The sequence below is a fragment of the Chelon labrosus genome (assembly GCF_963514085.1).
Source record: "Chelon labrosus genome assembly, chromosome: 6".
Classification (NCBI taxonomy): Eukaryota; Metazoa; Chordata; class Actinopteri; order Mugiliformes; family Mugilidae; genus Chelon; species Chelon labrosus.
In genome coordinates, this window is record NC_140342.1 from 13023153 (window position 1) to 13044365 (window position 21213).

The 21213-nt window shown below is 41.1% G+C and overlaps 1 protein-coding gene across 2 annotated transcripts in view; it reads right to left on the reverse strand.

The window, feature by feature from the left end:
* gpc5c (glypican 5c) overlaps positions 1-21213 on the reverse strand; it is a 96259-nt gene that overhangs the window by 17954 nt on the left and 57092 nt on the right. For both annotated transcript variants that reach the window (XM_084546493.1, XM_084546492.1), the window contains one exon: positions 13550-13670. In XM_084546493.1, the coding sequence (XP_084402619.1) occupies positions 13550-13670 (121 nt within the window). The remainder of the gene's footprint in view (positions 1-13549; positions 13671-21213) is intronic.

Below are 21213 nucleotides of genomic sequence, written 5' to 3' on the forward strand. Positions count from 1 at the left end.
TAATTGTGAAAGAGAATCCATTAAAGAAGCAATGTTCACATTGATTTAAATTTAATTGAATAGAGAAATCTACATGTTAAGTACATGTAAGGCATTTTTAGATAATATTCCACAAGTGTACCCACTCAAATAAGAAACACTTATAGATCCTGCCCATCCCACACTGTGTTGTACCAGCATGTCCGAGTAGAACATTGCGCTTCCCAGAGTCCCTTGTGTAACATTTCTGAATTTGACACATTTTGTCTTGACATATCAAGCTTTGTAACTGAAAGCAAGGGCCAACAGATGATACATAGTTTCCTGGGGGAACAGAAGAGCAATGTGGGTGGTGTACAACAGTGCAGGCCCTGGGTGGTAGGATGATGTGTTGCATTTAATTACAGCCACATTTTACGAGAAGCATTTATTTAAGCTTGAGAAAGATCCATGAAACAAAATCCTGTTTTTAACTTTTTTTTTTTTATCTCAATAAAAACTCCCATAACTACTGTATGCTTGCACATAAATATATCTTTCTGGTAAAGCATTTATTTGCATGGTTATTTGAATGTCAAACATTTAAATCCATTGATATTTGTGCATTTTCTATCAGCTTTAGTTAACTGCTGAACAAGAGTTAATCAAATAATGTCCTCAAACTGTTGCAATATACAATATTGTTATACCACACATTTTAAATCTATCAAGAAACATATGCCGGGCATCTGTTATTGCATTTTGAGATAATTTCGCTATTTTTATGGGGGAAAAAAATCAATCCTCAACACCTTCACTTAGAGGAAACGCATCACATTATTCTATGACCACAGATCAGCATGGAGACTTCCTCAGCCCGGAGCATGAAGCATGACTCTTTATGGTGTCCTTCTCTCCTTGTATGGGGCCAACTAATTAGACCACCCGCTGGTCCTTCCTGCTGTCAACCACCGCCAAGGTGGTCTCAGTTCTGTCACATCATGTCTGACAAGGAGCTCTCTTGACACAAGATGAAAATAATCCTTTGGATTAAAAGGTTGAGAGGCATGGAAATCAAAAAATCAGAAAGTTGGTACATGGAACTATAGAGACCCACACAGTATGCCCACTGTTACCACCCTTCATGCTGTATATGTACATACGGTCCAACACATTAAACATGCACGAGAAAGCAAGATGATGAGATGAGTCCTGGTACACGGCTGACCTTCATGTGGAGGGGACAACATGTAAAGACATGTTGAAAGGTGAGTGGGAGGAAGTGGGGGGTGGGGCTTCTGGTGTTGGGGGATGACAAATATCCTTGACACTGTCACTTCACCATTGACTTCCTCACATACCTGACAGCAAAGGTGACCTTCAGCTAATTTTCTCAGATGCCTTCAATGCCCCCATAGAAAGTATTTCATAAAAGCAGATAGGTTTATGCATAATGACAAACGTAATGCTACGTGTAAAGTACAATTGTGAAAGAAGATTAAGAGCCTACAGCTACATCAGCAGCCCTGTGAGGTCATACTTATGCACAATGGTACTTCAAGGTAAATGTCAACATCAGCATGCTAACATGCTCACACTGACAATGTTAACATGCCGATGGTTAGCAGGTATGTTTACCTTGTTCTTAGCCCAGTGCATGCTAATGCTTGCTAATTAGTAACACAGAGAGAAGCTCAGACAGATGGGAATCAGTTTTGTCGATCATAAACTTAAACTCATTACTGTCTTGCAATCATGCATCAATATCTGTACCACATATGATGGAAACTCATGCAGGCAATAGTATTAACTTCTTCATGGTGTAAGAGGAAAAGTTAGGGGACACTTGACTTCTAATAATCCTCTGGGAAGTCAGAATGTGCATACAAGGACTTGTCTTACTTTTGAGGGTTACATTAACATTCAAGTCACTGAACTGACAAGCAGAAATACTGAGGTAAATAATATGGAAGCCACACAAAACTTCAGGGATGTTGACTTATGAATATTTGATTGTCAGCAGCAATTCGGCAGACGCTCGGCTGGAGTCATTAAAAGAGTAGTTACAAACATATTCTTTCTGTGGTTCTTACAGTGGTGATTACAGCTGTCTGCAAGGAGGACTGGCAGAGGGAAATTAAAGAGATCCTGACAAAAGCAGGAACTTTTTATAATGTAACTCATTACATCTGTCATACACCCCATTACAGTTCAGTGTGAAAGAAAATGTACTTTCTCTAGCTACACTGTAAATGTACAGGCACAGCACAAAGCCAGGCTTCATGAAACTCAAGTGGGCCCTTAAATACAAGCAGGTAAAACGTATCAATTACCCTCACAGCAAAAGTGAAAGCCGCTGACAATAGCTGGGTATCTCGGTTTTCGCAGATGGACAGTTAAGTTTCAACAGGATTGCTTAGAAAAATAGTGAACACCATTTCATGCTGGTTTCAGTTATGCATTTTGTAGTCATGCGTCGGCTCACATTACAACCTGTTTGCAGACTCTTTGTGTGTCCTGTATTTGTTACAGAAACTGCAATGTGGTGTTGAGCGAAATTAGAAAAAGGAGTCTCTTTAGTTAGAGAGCTCATAGTTTGCATGAGTCAAGGTAAAATTTCTAAGGCTTTTACACTGATCAGGCATAACATTATGACAACTGACAGGTGAAGTGAATAACATTGACCATCTTGTGACGATTCAATGTTCTGCTGGCAAAACTTTTGGACCTGGCATTCATGAAGACCCATCTAGACCAGACCAGGCACCCCCACCCCATAGCAATGCCATCCCCAGCTGGATGCATCCTGATACAGGCACACGCACAAAAACTATTTAGGAACAAGTCAAAAAACACGAAAATCAGCACAAGGTGTTGACCTGGCCTCCAAATTAAAGTATCTGTGAGATGCACTGGAACAGGCCTGATCCACAGAGGCCCCTCCCCTCAACCCATAGGACCCAAAGGCCCCCACTAACAACATTCTGTTTCCAGACACCACAGGACACCCTCAGAAGGCCCATGCCCATTCTCTGATGAGACACAACTGTTCTGGAGGCACAATGGAGACTTACACAATATTAGGCAGATGGGCAGATAATGTTGTGCCTGATCAGTGTATATGCCCTGTATGTCTATTTCAAGTGAACCATGTGGTACTGGTAATTATTCCATTTGGAAAAAAAAACTGCTGCATCTATCCAAATACATCTTGCAAGGGATGATAAGTGTTGATGAAGCAAGAAAAGAGGAAATGCATTCCGTGGTTCTAGACGGAAACCACAATAAAACCATTAGCCTTTTTATATTATGTAAAGCAACTAAATAAATTCAGTACACATTCCATGAATTCACGAGCTAATGCTCTGCTGAACAGCAGGATGTTCTGTTCCATCACCATCCAGACAACCGGTTGGGTATTAAGCCTAATAACTATGCCGTTCAGGGGACGATTAATACAATGCTGCTTGGCCCAGCTGTCCTTAAAGCGTGTTAATTAGAATAGGAATCAATTAAGGTGCTGCGGCTGTGGAAACCGCAGTAGTACAATTGTTGGTTGGCTGCCGTCCAGAGCAGTTTGGTGGGTGTTGTTTATGCCAGGACTGCAAAACTAAAGTTTTCTTTCTCATCCTTCTCTTGAAATTTCAACTAATTTTTAAAAGAAAATACACACGGGGAACTTAGATGTGGTATTCAAACAACATATCAAAGAAGCCAGTTTCTAATTTGTCCTTGAAGCCAAAGCAAGAGAGATATGTAGTCTTTCAACATGAGCTCTTAGAAAAACAGTTGTTTGCATAGAAAGCAGTGCATAGCTTCCCTCTCTCTCCCTCTCTGGTCTCTGATAGAGGCTGCTGCTCTGGGCTTCGATGAGCCTCTTGAGTTTCTCAGATTGGCTTTTTTTAAAAAAATGTCTTTCTTTCGCCTTTAGAGAGGAATCTTTCGTCACATCAGGGGATACATCACACACATTACATGCTAAGCCGTGTCAGTTCTTTTCAAACACAAAAAAGCACTGCAACTATGAAAACGACAAAAGAAGAAGATAAGAACTCAGATCCCATACATGAACAATGTGTTCAACAGTACAAAGGGTGAGCTATAAAAATCAATAGCAACCTCTCCAAGTTACATCCTGCTGCTCTGTCAGCTATGGTAAATGTGGACTGGGCAGAGCATTCAATAGCTGCAGGCTCCATGTGATGTGCTAAGCAGAGGTCCACTGTGACCTTAAATCCAACAAGGAAAAATACCTTTGTTCTAACATAACCCAGGCTTTTTGACACACGAAGCAATACTGAATATTAGCACTGGTTACGACATGGTTTTGCTGATTCAGAGCAGCTTTCTGGTAATGAGAAAATAAGCTGTGGAAGGCTAATGTCCTATTTTGTGTCTTTCTTATTGAAGATAATTTACCTGTCTACTTCTCCCAGAAAGATTTTCATCATCGTATGGAATGTATTGCTGCTTTACAAGCAAGCAGAGCGTAGCATTACAAATACAATGTGTCTTGTGAATATCATTAGAAATACACAGCCACAATATCCAGTAACGATGCGAGGACCACATAAGGAGAAAATTAGTGCGATGTAAAACTAGAGCAATCAAGATTCGCAGCTGCACAGGCTAAGAAAATAGACAATGTGAAATGAAAGAAAGAGAAAAGTGGGAGAGTCTGAGAAATAAACCCGAAATGAGTGATGCTTTTGCACATGAAGTTCAGACAGGCGCTTATAGCTGTGTGAGCTAATGTGAGGGCTGAGTGTGGAGCGGTTGAAAAAACAAGATACCAGCTTTTGCCTTTAAGGCTCGCCTTGAAATTACCCTGGCATCCAAAGACAAATCAGGCATTCCCGAAGGGCTTTGAATGAAATCCCAAATCATGAAATATTTTCTAGTTCTCCTCTCGCCGTGCCAACTAATTCCCGTCTCTCTTTCTTTTCAAAAGCATTCTTTAGTCAGAGGATGATGGGGCAGGTTTGGGAGCATCAAGGGCTGAATTCTTGCATGTATTTGACTGCAACCCAGTCACGCTAAAATCCGCACTGCCAGGAGTAACCAATCACCTCCTGAAGGAGTTTGGTGGAAAGACGGCACAGCTCAGAGCGTGTATGTGTGCGAAGCTTAATCAGAGGGCTGCTGTAGACACAAGTTCCAATTTTAGGTGGAAACTCTTTATAAAATAAATGATGAAATGTAAAAAATGTGAAATGTGGTCAGCGGGGATGGAATATGAACCCTGCAACTTTTGCAATAGCTGTGCAAGTGTGTGTGTGTGTCGGTGCACGCGTCCGTGAATGCGTAATATGTGGGATACTGCCGAACCAGTGAACCAGGATCATAAGTCACAACCTCTGCATGCCCACATCAAGGCATGTGTTCTTTTTCTGCACTAACAGTTTGAAACAGTATCCCTATATTGAGGGCAGCGGAGGCGAGACTGCATATGTGGACGGTGAAAAAGAGAAGAGGAAGGAAAAGCTGGAGGATGCTGAAGGAAAAAGTGACAGCGGTAAAAAAAAAAAGGAAAAAAAAAAGGAAAAGAAGTCTGCACAAGTCCTCTCAACTTTTATATTAAAATTCTCTCCATTCACTTATACTGTATACCATGAAGGCTCCTAATGCTTCTTAGGGGGGAAAAAAAAAACATTGGCTAGAGATACAATAAGTATATATTATGGGCGGGGGTGTCTGTTTATGTCCACAGGTTCAGAGGAAATGGTTGCAATTCTGTCTATATCTCAGACTGCCTCACTGAGAAAAGGCAGCATTGGGAGGAAAAAAACCCAGCATATTTTCCAACTGTGAGTGTGCACAGAAATGGGGCATTCTAGGAAGAGTGACAGGCTGCAAACAAAAGTAACTGTAGAAATCTCTGGTGCTCAGTCAGCCGTAGCTGCTGATTCGGTATATACAGTATATTGTTGGTGTGGATTAATGGTGCTCTTTGTGGTCAGCCGGTCTCCAGACAGTCCTTAATTGATGGAGAGACCCTGACTGGCAGATTAAGCTAGTTCTAGACTGGACAGCAGTAATAACTCTCAAGAGTCGGGACTTAAGCAACAGCCCGCATTGCCATCCATAACACGGAAAACAGTGTATTTGAAATCAAAGGCTTGACAACACACTGAGCCAAATACTTTTCTGCTGTTACCCTTTTCCATGGTTAAAAATGAAGCCAACAGAAATCCTTTGTACAAAGTTGACAGGCAGATATTTTGCCTTGTTGAGCATTATAATGTAAATCCATACAGCACTACTGACAACAAAAAGATTCTCATGAGATACATATAAAGCTAGAGCTCAATAAATGACTGGACTCAACGATACACACAAGCATATGTATGTAGACAACGTACTGCAGCTCAGGGGGAAAGAAAATCTATTATGCATGGTCACATTCAGTGGGCGGACTGAATTGCATTTACTTTTACAAAACGAAATTGTGTACCTGCCCTTTTTTCCTAGTTTTCCTTTTATTTAACTAGTTTGTATCTTGAGTACTTTTCCACATTTCCAGGCGCAGTCAATAAAACAATGATGTCCACTGGCAAGAAAAGACTGGTTTGGGAAGAGATTTGTGTCCAGATAGGAGACACCCAGTCACTCTCCGAACGCATTCTCTAAAAGATGTGTTTGAATATTTTACTTCAAGGATGCAGGTTCTCTAGCTCTTCAGCATCAAGTGGTGCAAGAGTTGCATTTGCCCCTGCACAGAGGTTAGCAGTTCGTTAACATTACAAAGATGCACAACAACAGAATAAAATTAAGAATGCATTTGTTAGGGGACTAAGATTAGCATTAACCTGTCTGAGTGAACTTAATTTATCATTCAAACAAGCATGCCCAGTGACCCAAATCAAACGCACCCAGGATGGTGCATGCCAGACAAAGGTGCATGCCGTGTTTGGCTATCCTATCTGCAACTTCTGCATAAACTTAGGAAGTTTATTTGTTTGATTTTAAGCGAGATGTGCCGGTCTTTTTTTGCAGTTCGTAACAATCCATGGTGCTAATTCAGTTCAGTGTTTGAAAATGTTGAGGAGCACAGAGTGTCTGAGTGGCTAAATGGACTGGATATATTTTCAGTTCCAGTACAATGATTGTAGAGCACTTTTTTCTTCCCTATTCTCACCCAGTGACCACACTTGTGTCTACCGAACTGTTTTCCAATTTAAATGATAACAAAGTGATATATTTGTGCATCTATAACTGCATTGATCAGGAAATACTGACGGACTTGATTCCTTGTTGATTGCAGCAAGGGTACTGTGACTAATACCTAGCTCCTACTAGACTGTTTGACATGATCACATTCAAAATTTGCCAACTTATTAGAGTAAAATTAACAAAGGTTTGATTGCGACTGCAAAATCCGGGTTGGACGCAGTTTCTAGAAATACGAGATCAGAAATGAGATCAGAAAAACGGCCGATAATTTGTTTAGGCAGAACTGTTTAGAGAAGAATAATGAAAGATTTGTCTTGAATTAGTGAATGCAGGACTTCTTTCTCAGGTATTATGAGCCAAGTAACCACCTGGTTGTGTTTCCTAATCAGGTCTTCAGAAAACCGACTAACTTTTGCCAAATCTCTGAGTAATGCTCGGAATATTTTTCAAACAATAGCGGAGCCGCACACACACCTCCTTACAAGCTAGCACAAGCTGATTGTGTTGCAAACCTTTAGTGATGCTTTATTGGCCATGACCTCATGTAATCCTCGTGATTCAATCGTGGCAGCACACTGTGGCGTTGGGCTGTCACACCCTGCTCCTGTCAGGCACTGACTGGGGCTGAATGCGTGCGTGTGTGCGTGTAATGTATGCATGTGTGAATAAACTTTGACTTCTGTCAGGCAAATGATGGAGACAATATTGAAAAATGCATGACAGTTTGAGTGACATCAGCATTTTTAAGGAGAACATGCCCCGACAGCTACCTAGATGATGAAAAGTTGTTGTGAGTGCAGCGGGGGTCAGAAGGTGGAGGCAGCTCCTGTGTTGGCAGGAAGCAGAAGCATTTCTTATAGAAAACTGGGATTCTGGAGTCCTTAAAAGGCAGCAGCACAAAAAGTTTGAAGAGCTGCCTTGGTCTCACTCCAGGTCACTCACCATGAATGTCTATCATAATGGTAACAACCAGCCTACATACCGGCTCAATCAGTGCAGCTTCTACACACAAACTAAAAATATAACACTGGGATTTGTGGAGATGTTACTCAGACATGTACCACCCACCTAGACCAGACCAGGCACCCCCACCCCACAGCAATGACACTCCTTGATGACAGTAGGATGCAGCCTGACACAGGCACACACACAAAAACGGTTTAGGAACAACTAAAAAAAGAGCACAAGGTGTTGACCTGGCCGCCAAATTCACTAGATCCCAAACTGATCAAGTATCTGTGGGATGATCCACAGAGGCCCCTCCCCTCAACCCATAGGACCCAAAGGCCCCCACTAACAACATTCTGTTACCAGACACCACAGGACACCCTTAGAAGGCCCATGTCAATTCTCAATGAGTAACAACTGTTTTGGAGGCACAAGGGAGACCTACACAGTATTAGATTAGTCTGCACCTGCAGTTGTCCTTAGTGAATATGAGTTCCTTTATCTGATAAAACTCTTGTTCAAGAACTGAACAGAAATTAGTTCAGTCCAATCAAAGTGATGTGAATCAACATTTTTCAGAAATAAAATTGACTCAGATCAGGGAATTCAGGACAAGCATCTAGCCCTGTAATCAAACACACTTTGTAACACATCATTCTCGTAATCAGAAAATAAATTCACAGGGAAATGCAGCCCCTCCTTTCTTCAGTAATATTTACCAAATAGGAGAAGGCTCGGGAGCCTGTAATCCCTGGTGTAGATAATTAGAACACAATGTTTTAAGATGTTTTTACACACACACACCATATCTGATTTAAAAAGGGATTTCCGTAGCTACGTGCCAGAAACACAAAGAGGTCACATATTTTCTCTTCGAGACAGAATCACTCTCTTCACGGAACCCATGTGCAAATACAACCCAATGCAGAAAAACAGTCACAGTTCACTGGATTTTTATGTTCATATCTAATTATGGTGGTAAAAATGTAATGCTTAAATTACAGTCTGGGTTCGTGAAGTTTGGTTGCCAAGCTAACGGAGAGCTCTGGGCAGTGAGACTTGTTGCTGTGTAGTTGCCACAGCAGCAGCAACGAGCAGCAGAGCTCCTGTGAAGACCAGCTCCACCATCTCCTTCAAGTGGAAAGAATGTCCCCTCCCTGTGACTGACTGCCAGCTCAGCCCAAGTCTTTCTTCATCCCTGGACTCCACTAACTCTTTAAAGCTCAAACCCTGTCAGAGTGCTGCAGGGACTGCTAAAAAATAAAAGGAATAAAAGAGATGTACTGTATATGAAGGCATATAGAAGTCACCAAACCAACTGTTGGGTTTCCTCCAAACTTATATGTTTTTTAGGAGTCATTTGGTTGCTTTTGCATCTTCTCATGTGCAAACTGAACTCTCTGACAGACAGAGTAACTCTAAGTCTGTGCAGTAGCTGATAGGGCCATGAATTGACTGGACCCAGGGAGAAGATGTGCTGAGTGTGTGTTAAACACAAGCGTGGCTTCTTTGATGTGGAACCTTGCTGGGCCCCTGGCCAAACCAGACAGCAAAGCTGTAGTTAGTCTCATCAATCACATATACAACTGGCCTTTCTGCACTGGATTTTTATGCTGGATACTTTCCAACACTCCAACCAACACAACTTTCACCATTTTTAATGACGCCGTCTGTGTATGCGCACGGGCGTGAGACTGCGCCTGAGAAGCGGTTCTCCTGCCTTGCATTTAGCCAGGGACTCTTCATTTACCAGAGTGCAAATGGACAAACTGACAAATGATCTGGACGTGATACTCAAATGGAAACAGATAGACCATTGTAAAAAGATCCCCACCCAAAAACAGCTGGACCGGTGGCTGGGAATCAAAAATCCACTTTGAAACGTTTATTGTCCACATTAACAATATTTACAGGAGAGAGAAAAAGGATAGTCAGAGGAGATACACAGTGGAGGACCAACTTATTGGTGGAGCCTACTCACTTAATGGACCATTTTATAGGAGGCCAAGAGATTAGGCTTGTCCTGTTTTTTCTAGATTTTATGTACTTGATTCGATAGGGAAACGTTACGCATGTACAACTGTGTACGTCCTCGTTCCCCATGCATACCATTCTACCCTGGGCCGTATATTTGTGTGACTCAAACATTTGCTTTGTGTGCACTGTAAGGTTGTGTGAATACTTACACACAGACACTTTTTTTTTTGTATATGGCTTTGAATGTTCACACAGAAGAATGTGTGGTTAAGGGGAGTCTGTGATATATCAGCAGCAGTTTGTCAGTCCTCTTAGTGGCACGGTGCTCTGAGTGTAACTTCTCTTCTGTGGGAAAAAATATACACATCTGAACCTCGCTAATCCTGGAAATTGAGGTTATTCAAATGTGAAAAAGCTCAGATTAGAGATTCGTTGAAATACCTGCTATACCTTTCAAGTCATAAAAGAATATGGATGTAATTTAAAGCCAGTCCGCTGCACGTATTTTTAGAGCTTTTTTTTTTTTTCTTAATTCACTGAAAATAAGAACCCAAACTAGCTCCGAGGATAAAAGACCACACACACATGCCTAATTGTATTTCTAACTTTGACATAAAAAAAATAATCTAACCTGAAACAGCCCTTTGAAGAACCGAAGACTCAAACATGTTCTCGTTCTGAGAGGCTGAAACCCAGAGTAGTTTTAGCAAAGATGAAAGTAAAGGAAACACACACGCACACACGTACACACACACACACACGCAAAATCCAAAATTAACAATATGGTGACAGATAACATATACAGGCTGCGATTTGAATATAACATCTAGACCATTACACCAGCGCAGACCCAGCAGATGCATTTATTAAACTATGTTCCCATCTTCTAAGCTTTTGTCACTATTAGTGTCAAGATTTTTATATACCCAGCATAAGGCTGCTGGAGTCTGAACATTTCCTCTTGCTTTATAACAAAAGGATCAGATGTTTAAAGGAATATATTTATTTAAAGATGTAATCTGTAATATTTTACTGCCTCCTTTGACATAATGACCATAACATATTGTATTAACATGGCCTTGCAGGTGCAGATTGCAAGTGTTCTTTGTGTATTGTGTATAGGAACACTCCTTGCTCCCAGACCATGTGAACTACCCACTGTGTACAAAGCACTTAATTTCTTTCCTGTAACTCGGAGGACTACGGAAAACATAACAGCTTTAAACATTTACTTCTTGTTTTATTGTTATGCAACCTCTGCAACAAATTATTAAAACTCAGCTCACTGTTGTGAAATGTGATTGTTTTTTTCATCATATTGTTTTTATTAAAAATAAAGTTATGTCATAATTTGTATTTTACAATGGAGCTGCATACCAGGCAATGACAGGCTCACTGCTTAAAGCAAACAAGCTCAACAACTAAGCTAGTTACGTAACAACAACAATGTCCAAGTAACTGAAACTGTAAACTAGTTGCTACCACAGACGCCGAAACTTAACTCCTTGCCTTCAGTGATTTAGCTTAGCACATTAGCTATATGGCCTCTACTGACAGCTCCATCACCCAAGATCGCAGAGAAAAAACAACTGTAATGGTTATAATCCATGGTTACATGTGCAACATTTTAAAACGCATGTCTTTGTGGAACCTCCTCTTTGTGAATTGTGAAGACACAAATCTGTGTTTAAACACAATCTGTCACTAAAGCCAACAGACAATAAATAAGACCGGCTCAGTAACATGCTGCCCTCAAATGACATGGCCCTCTCTTGTGGTATTCACTACCTCATAAGTTGAAATACACTAAGATGCGTTGGTTTACGAGTTGTGACATGTTTACCGGCGTTTTCAGAAACTTAATATATTGCAATTTAGACGTATATTTGTCATAAACGCAAACTGAGAAGCTCACGAGCCAGCCTAGCCTAGCTTGGGAGGGAGGGGTCATCTCACATAATCCACAAAATGTTTGCAAGTTGCGGGCAACTTATGGCGCTAATGACACCTATCACTGCACAATTAGAACAAAGACTTGAACAGAACAGAGAGGAGGGAGGAAATATGAGGGTGCTATAACAAAATTAGGGAGCATGCCTTTCAAATCCATCCGATGACTTTCGAGCATGGAACTGTATCAGCCTACTGAAGTGGTACTGGATTTGATTTATATGGGCCTGTCTGAATAGTGAGGGTTGAGAGTCCTACATAGGTGAATGTCAAAATTTTAAATGTTTAATTTCAAAGCTTGTTTCAATGCAGACTTTTTGCTAGGTCTGATGTTTGACAGTTCAATGCATACAAGCTATACCTCCATAAACTACACTTGCCACATTATGCACTTAAACACTCCTTCGCTCTTATCTCCGGCACCGACATAAAGCTCAGCCAAGCTCTGACACCTGGTCTAGATTCAAGGTAGGCTTTTCAACCCCGTAAATGTCAACAGGGCACTCGCTCATTTCTGCATAGTTTCCATGACAACAAGGTGCTTGACAGCCACTGTGCACAATGGCAACAGAGATGATTTTGAGCCGTCAGTGGCAGACTATTGTATGCTGAGATATAAGACACACATAAATAATGTAGAAAATATGGATAAAGTATATACGCATGAAGGTACAGTCAAGGCAAGTGTAAATACACATAGGGAAAAAAAAGCTTGACGTATTAGATAAAAGCGTAAGCTATCAAATAGCTTCAAAACAGGATTAAAAAAAAAGAGAAAGACAGAGCGATACAGAGCTAGAAAGTGAGAGATGGGCAGTGAATTATCTGTGGGCATATTTTTCAGGGCAACAAAAGGGCGGGCAGGCAGAGGGGAACCAAATCCTGGTCCGTTTGTCTCCTCAAATGGCCTCTAGGGACTGTCTGAAATAGCCCTTTTCTTCTTGGTCCTTTTCAGCCCTAAACCCCATCTACATGACAAACAGTGTCACTTTGAAGCTGCTTGTGTCATCTATGCCTATCCGTCACTCATTCCTGACCTTTTGCACCCTCCTCTCATCTTTCTTTTTTCTTTTTTTTCCCCTTTCGCTCCACAGTAATTCACTTTTTTGTTGCTGTCTCCCTTTCACCCACTATCCTTTTCATTTATCTTTGATATGTGCCTCTGTCCCCAAAACAAGTCTTTGGATGGAAAGAAAATGGCAAGGACATTTCAGAGGTTCCATGACTCGGTGTTATATTGTATGAGGGGTCCTTAAAAGAAGAAAAGGCAATTAATTAAGACTTTGATGATGGCATTTAGAGCTGTCTAGACGCAATATTACTTAACCCTGAAACCTGTATTAACTATTGAGGTTCAAACACTTAACTGAGTTAAGTAACAACATTATGTTTCCTTGCATGAATACATTTATTGCAGGATCCCTTGGCACTCTATAATATTATAAAAAAACAACATATAGACACATATATCTGTATAGCTATAGTATTTATTTATGTGTGCAGAAATAATTAGTGATTAGAGACGTCCTGATTCCGATCCTACCTGGTTAAAGCGCTCCAACCTCCCCTTGACCTCAGCCATTGTCGGGTCCACACTGCGAACTTTGACCTCTGGGTTTTGCCTCTGTGCGTGCACACCTATTCCGACAACTTTGCCATTATAACTGTGAAAAAAAAAGAAAGAGAAAGTCATATTAGTTGCATGGTATAATGCCAGACATTCAGAGCTGTAGATATTTGTTTAAATTGAAATCTTTATTGCAGATGTGTCAGTGTGTTACGACCGTTACAAGTGTGTAATCATACTTTATGAATGACCACAATGGAAATACAAATTGAAAAACAAGCCGACATATTTTGCTTTTACTGTACAAACAGCATTATACATCATGTACAACAGTCCATCAGTTTGCTTCAAAGTGTGCCAACTGCACCACAGCACCTCTTCAAAGCAAACTAAAAACCGTTACGGCCTCGTTTGTCAAAGACGGAAAAACAGAGCAAGTTAAGTGGAAATCATTAAAAGTTCCGTCATGCAATATCTCTTGCGTCAGCGCTGAATCAAATGTGGTCAAATGTGGTCACTTAATGCTTCTTTCATGTTCCTCTGCGTCAGAAAATATTTTCAGGGGAAATACTACTGAGCAGCACAGCCTTGTAAAGATAAGACTGAGAGAGATGGCGAGCTTTAATTTCTGACATGCACCGTGGGCCTGCAGCTCTCCAGGTTTGAGCTGTTGATTTGTTTCATAACACACATCAAACCAAAGTTTTTAAAGTTTCATGTCAAAACTGTTCGAAAGCATTTGATGAATTTTTAAAAGGCAGCTTGCACCTTGGCAAACCAAGCTTTCACTGAAATGTTGTGCTTGAACCAAATTCCAGATAAGAAATAAAGACATAAATACTAAGTTTGTTATTAATTTAAGCCAAGTTAATAAAACTAGTCAATATACTGAGCATAATTCATTAGATATTAATCATCAAACCCTCTCCTACATGTAAAGCAATTTGCTGGTTGCTCATTGCTTTGTAGTTGACAGTTCGTCACTAGTGGATGTTCCAGGTTCTGGTTGCCTAGGTTACCTTACAAATCCATTGCTGAAAAGAGAAGCTGTTGCTCCACGTGGGTTTACTTACTGCTGTTGCATGGTAAATTTGGTGGTAGGAACCAAAGTTGCGGCAGGTGTAACCCTTGCAGTAAACCTTTGGAAAACAGACCACCTTCATTTTTTTTCACTTTTGTTATGTTGCAGCCAGATGCTACAACTGTTTAAATGATTATTTTTTCACATTAGTCGACACTAAGTACCCCATAATGACAAAGCAGTAATAGATTTTTTTTAGAAGGTAATCAGACCCTTTACTCTGTACTTAGTTAAAGCACCTTTGGAAGCTGTTACAGCTTTGAGTCTTTTAGAACAGTTTAAGAGGACCAAGGGAGTCCTATACAATATTAGGCAGGTGGTCATAATGTTATGCCTATGTGGTTTGAGTTGGCCTCTTGTAGTAATGATTTAATTCAACTGTCAACAATGCAAAAGCTCTTAATCATACAGTATAGATTATTGTCATACACCCCATTGACTCTTAATGCTGTGTCACACACACACACACACACACACACACACACACACACACACACACACACACAAGGCCATCATAATGCTATCCATATTAATTTGAGAATCGTATATTGATCCTAATCTTCCATGCATGGGGGATCTAACGGCACTGAAGAGGAATGACATGTACAGGCATCACATCAATTGATGCTTCCGCCAGCAGTGCGAGGCTGATAAAGTCATTATGGATGCTTTAAGTGAGCGCGTTCATATGCGTGTGTTTGCGGGTGTGTGTGTGCGCGCGCCGTTTGTGGTTGTGCATGCACATATTCACGTGAATATGAGTGGAGGCAATCTTAAAAGTGCTGAACCTGAGAATCTCTGGCTTGTGATCTAAGAAGTGTCTCGATAAGGTCTGTGCTCCTTCAACTTGCTGAAACAGCGCTTTACACACCAGGCCCATGAAAATGCTAACATTTCTCACTTAACTCTCCAATGCTGCACATTAACTCAACATCCCGTTGTGCTGTTTTTTTGTTTTTTTTTTATTTAATTCCTCATCCTCCAGGAATTGCTTGGATTCCCCCGAGCCAGACACACACAAACAAATGTCTGCTTTAAAAAAGGTTAAAGCTCTTAATTGCCGCCTGCTTTGAGTGTTCCCAACATGGAAACAATCGATAGCTTTTGGAGTTCCCCTCTCTGACATAAATGATTAATTGAAGAATCAAACAGCTCCCTAAGCAGTGGTTGAGAGAGAGGGGGGTGGAGGCTGTGTGTTAGGGAGCGCATGCATGTCTGTCTCCAGTCTTGGCTAGCGATAACAGCACTGGCGCGGAAATGAGCTCATCAGATTGGATGCCAATGAAAGGGAGGTGTCATGGTGAGTCTGGCGTGTGTGTTCAGCCTGAAACATTTCGTTTCAGGGCATGTTTGATAGTACATAGGAGAATGTGACAACTGACAAAGCGGGACATCCCATAGTGGATTACCTGATAGACAATTAATGTTGCACATTTCTGGACAGATCTGAAGGTGACATCAGCTCATGATGATCTTCCTGCCAACGGCAACAGTGTGCTTCTACAAATACCGTTAACTATTTCTCTACATGAATAATCATTAAAGTGCTCTGGTGGTCTCAAATGTTCCACCTCAAACATTTACTCATGTATATCTTCAGCCTCTGACTCTTTTCTATGGAAATGACTCATTCCCCTGTGAATGTTCAATTGATGCGCTCTCCTAAAAGCAGCTTTGTCTGTTCTCGTCTTTCCCCTTCGCCTGGAGCACAGGCTAGCAGTGACCTCCACTCCCTGATCCTGACCCCAAACTGAACTGTCTGTGGTCTTTTTAAGGCGAAGAGGAATGCTTGAGGGTTTTGAGGCAGAAAACATACATTAAATATTCATCTTCACGGCGCACAGGGAGATAACTGGAAGAATTCGTGCATCTAGAGTGTACCGAAGCGCTTGAATATTTTTATGGAAATAATCATGTAAAGAAAGTTGCGGCTACGGCATAAAGAGCTTTTCAAGTATGTATATTTGATAGGGGTTTTCAAGAAGGGGGAGCATAGAAGACTGGCCCCAGGTAAAGTAGATTGTACTTTTGTCTTTTATCTGTGCTCATAACACCAATGTCTGGCTTGAAGGTTTAATGAGGTCAAACCATTCACTAGGGATTCAGATAGTTAGATTTTTGTTTGGTCTTATTTAAAAAAAAAAAAAGAAAAGAATCAAAGCTATAATTTTACTTAAAAAGTCGAACATGTGGCATCATGATGAGATTGCCCAAAGATTACATAACAGACAAGGTTGTGTGATTATTTGTCAGATCTAGTTGATTAATTGCACTCGTGCTGCCATCACTGAGATCTCTGTCAGGATCCCAGTTGTTAAGCAGATTATCCACTTGAATCTGCCAGGTACAGAAATGGTTGCACATCATCCACTGAGATGATTAAAGGCAGTTTGGTTGATATTTTGGCTGGAGGCTGAATAAGCACACCAAAATTACATTACGTGCTCGGGGCTTGATATTTTGGATTTTAAAGTCAGTAACCACTTTATCTGGACCTCTGGTTCAGTAATTGAGATCAATAATCCATCTTGTACGAGCTCAGCAATCAAGCTCGTACATCAGTGCCCTGATGCAGTCATCAAGTTGGATCATATCACTGAATAATTCATCATTGAATATAAACACAGAAGGTTAAAGGAATCCTGTGGAAAAATATACTTTCCACTTGTAGCATGTCTGACCAAAGAGGTCTCTGTATTGATCAGGTCGCAATGCAGATCACTAGGAGTTTTCAAGTCTAGGAGACAGTAATCAACATTACATGGTCTCTCTATTGGACAGACAAAGAAGATCTGGACATCAAAGTAAAACTGTGTTGGAGGAATTTCTACAAATAGTCCACTGCACTGAAAACAAATCGTCGCACTCAAACTGGTCGCCCCCTAAAAGCCATGACTCACCTTGAGGCAAAGCCTTTGACATGTTATGTGAGGAAATACCAGAGCATTGTGGGTGCATGTATGTGTCTGTCAGCAAGGTGTTATTACAATTCACTGACATTCAAACATAAAAAGACCACCTGTTCCTGTGGCTGAACTACTAACTACCACTGACTAAAAATATAAGATGAGGCAAACTTTCTGTCGTCACCCTTTTATTAAATTTATACCGGTGTAACTATTTAAAGTTCATTTATTTTTGCTGTAATGTTAAAACAAAAAAAAAGTAGAAAAAATAAGAGGACTTAAATGACTGGTTTCTATTTGCTTGATTGATCGTCCTTCAACGTATTTCTGTTTGCATCGTTGGTTCTCACACTGCCGCATGTTAATTGATTTGGATAAATGATTTCAGAGAAACAAACATCAGGCGAACTGAGGAGGGGGACAGAGTCGGTGATTAATCACCGAGAGGAGATGAGGCGGTTTTCGTGCGAGCGAGTGTGTGTATTTTAGAGGCTGTGGGTGGCACCATCTCAGCTGAGGAGGGGGCCGGATTAGAGCTGGTGGAATCGCTACGAGGGTAAACAACAAATTGTTGGTTCGTCGTGATTAATAGAGCTTCTCCCCTCCCTTCTGGATGTTACTCACAGTCAAGTCCTGTGATTGCAACTCATTGGGTCATGTCAGCTGTGTCTCGTGATGCCGTCTCTGAGACTTGGTGCTTTTGTGACATCTTTGGTAAAAATGTTCTAATTTTTGCCGGGGTGTTTTTGCTGCTTCCCACTCAAGTAATGTAGACATTGCACACACATTACAAGAGACTACTGTATGATTACTGCATGACAAGCACTTTGTAAAATGTGAACACTGCTGCCAAAGTCAAGAAGAAAGAAAACTGCCACAGAGTTTTTAAGTTGATCCTCCACAAGGTCTGGTGTTTATATTTTAGGAACATGTATGCCATAAATGTGGGAACCCACTGGCTATCATCTGATGATTTAGATGCCAGAGGCAGATTTTTGGGAGCTTCTGGTGTAGCTAATGAAAATCAAACCTGATTTGGAAACCAGGCTGCATCACATGGCTGAGGAGAAACTTCCCAGATAGTCTTCTCTCCAAACTCAAACTTGCACGTACTGAAGATATTATGTGGATTGTTCTGTCAGATCAGAGGGCACTGAAAGCACTGCCACACAGGATCTCAAAAGGAAACGGATGCAAAGAAAATGGAGACTGCGGTGCAACAACTTGCTGTAAATCTTCTGATCCGCACACCAGACTGGAGGGAGTGATGCTCCTGCAAGTTTGCCAGTTGTCAAGTGTTCCAAAAGCAGCAGCACAAGAGGAAGAAATATAATCTTTGCAATACTTTGCAGTAAGAAAACAAAAACTTAAGCAGAAGGCTAAACAAGTGGTAGAAAGAATGGCTGCAGAGACTTGGTCAACTCGGGGTGTCTATCCTTCAGTCTGCTCTTCTATGCTGGCTAATGTTAGCCTCAAGGGCTAGGCCTGGAACCAAGTGAGGTCTGGATTGGATTTCTCTGCTCTGATGGTCAGGAGGGGTGAGGCCAGCATTAACAGTTTTCGGTTTAAGTATTTGACAAATGTGTTAGCTTGCTTCCAACAGGGCGTTTTGTCTATTTTACTCTCCTCAAAGACTACTTACCTGCATGCAACCAAAGTGTTTAGGAAAAACCAAAAAACATGAAAAAGAGCACAAGGCGTTGACCTGGCCTCCAAATTCACTACATCCTAGACATCAAATTGGGCAGATGCACTAATATCTGTTTTTTATGATTAATATTGATTACGGCTCACTATGCTTATCTGTTGCTGTTATAATGTATACTTTATATACTGCTAATCATCCAGAAACATTAAACTCATGCATCGAAAAATGCAGCTTTCCAGCTTTCTGTTTCTGCTCTATGGTAGAGGGGGACCTCAATCCCGAGCGAAGCCAGTAGTGAAAGCGAGGGAGGGGCTGAGTGGCTGTTTGTAGCCAGCTAACTTTACGAGCAGTGCTTGGACATGTTGAAATACTCTGAACGGGAGGTTTTGTTCTCAAAGGCCAGACTGTTCTCACATGCTGAGAGCTTAGCAGCTATTCACTGTATAACAAACACCAATCACATGAACAGGCAAGCGGTCAAAAGCTAATTTGCAAACATTTAGTCTGCATGACATATGAGCACATGCTGTCCCGTGGACGGTAAACGTAAACAAGTGTGAACACATAAAAACGGCTGTGCTCCGTAATGCAACGTGAACATGTTCATACAGGACACGTAGGCCTGCCATAAGCCCTCAAACCCGAGACTTGTTCCCAATGGTAAACACGGTGAAACTAAATATTTCAAGCACGCACCGGCAAAATCTTCACTTGCTCTTGAAGATGTCCAAACTCTTGGCACCATATAGTGTAGTTTGCTGTACTTCAAAGACAACTTTATTAGAGAGGAACTACTTGGATCATAAAACGTGCACGGGGAAACAGCAAGCAAATCAGGAGAGGTCAACTGCGGGCCAGGCAAACTCAAACAGTGTGCTTTTCATTCTATGCTCTATTTCTCTCATCCACCGCCTCTCCCGCCTATTATTTTCTGTTCTTAAATGATGCCTCCTAGTTCAGCAAGAGTTTTCAGTTCAGGATGTCTTTCTTTTCTTGCTCTTGATTTCCCTTTTCCACGACCACAAACGGCATTAAATGCCGCTTTCTCTCTCTCTTTGTTCTTGTTGCTGACATTTGTGACACAGCTGGTAAGCATGTGTACTTGCTGAATGCCACCAGTAGCTGTGGTCACTTGGAGGTCTCCGCACTACCTGAGAATGCAGTAATTGCTTAATTTTCCTCTAGCTTTATTCCTAACAACTCTTTTTTTTGCCCTTTTCATCTGCCTCCAACTATCTTTTGACCTAACATCTTCCTTGTTTAAACTGGAAGCTTTCTGATTTAGAAATGAGACAGATCTATGGTCAGTCGTGTCCCAGAGAGACACAGGACTGATGGATGTTCAGAAACACAGAAGTGGTCCTAACTAGAAAAACTTAACAGAGGCCTGATCAAAGTCACTGTAGCTGTTGACTTTCATTAAAGATTTGATCGCCGCTTTCCTCTGCTTGAAAGTATAACTTTTGACTGTAGTTCCAAGCAATGAGACTTTGTGACACTCCCAGTTAATCTCTTTAAGAGCTGAGTTAAGGGTGCTGTGTGAATTTGCAGACCTGGCTGGTAGCCCAGGAGGCCTGCTGTCATGGCTTTTTGTAGCCTGGCAAGCTTCTGTATGAAGTGATGACTCAGAGATGTAGAAAAAGTCGGGCAGGGTCAGAAATATAAAGAGCAGCACGGGTATAGCAGTCATTCTGGCAACTACATTCGAGATCAGCAGTCACTTGATGAACCCAGCAGTATCATCCCTCTTGTTTTGAAGTTAGCTGGAATTTGTTTTGATGATCTAATACCGGCTAGATGCTCCCTATGTGCCTGCATGACTAATCATGAGATGGTGAGGAACTCTTTAAACTTTGTCCTCATCTAGACTGAAATGCTTATCTAAGACTGCATTTAGTAGCTAAACTAATAAAAGTAATAGATCCTAAACCTTTTCACTTGTGACACCTTAAAGAGGCCATGTTATGCTTTGGGTTTCTCCCTTTCATTTTTTTCTTTCTGGTAA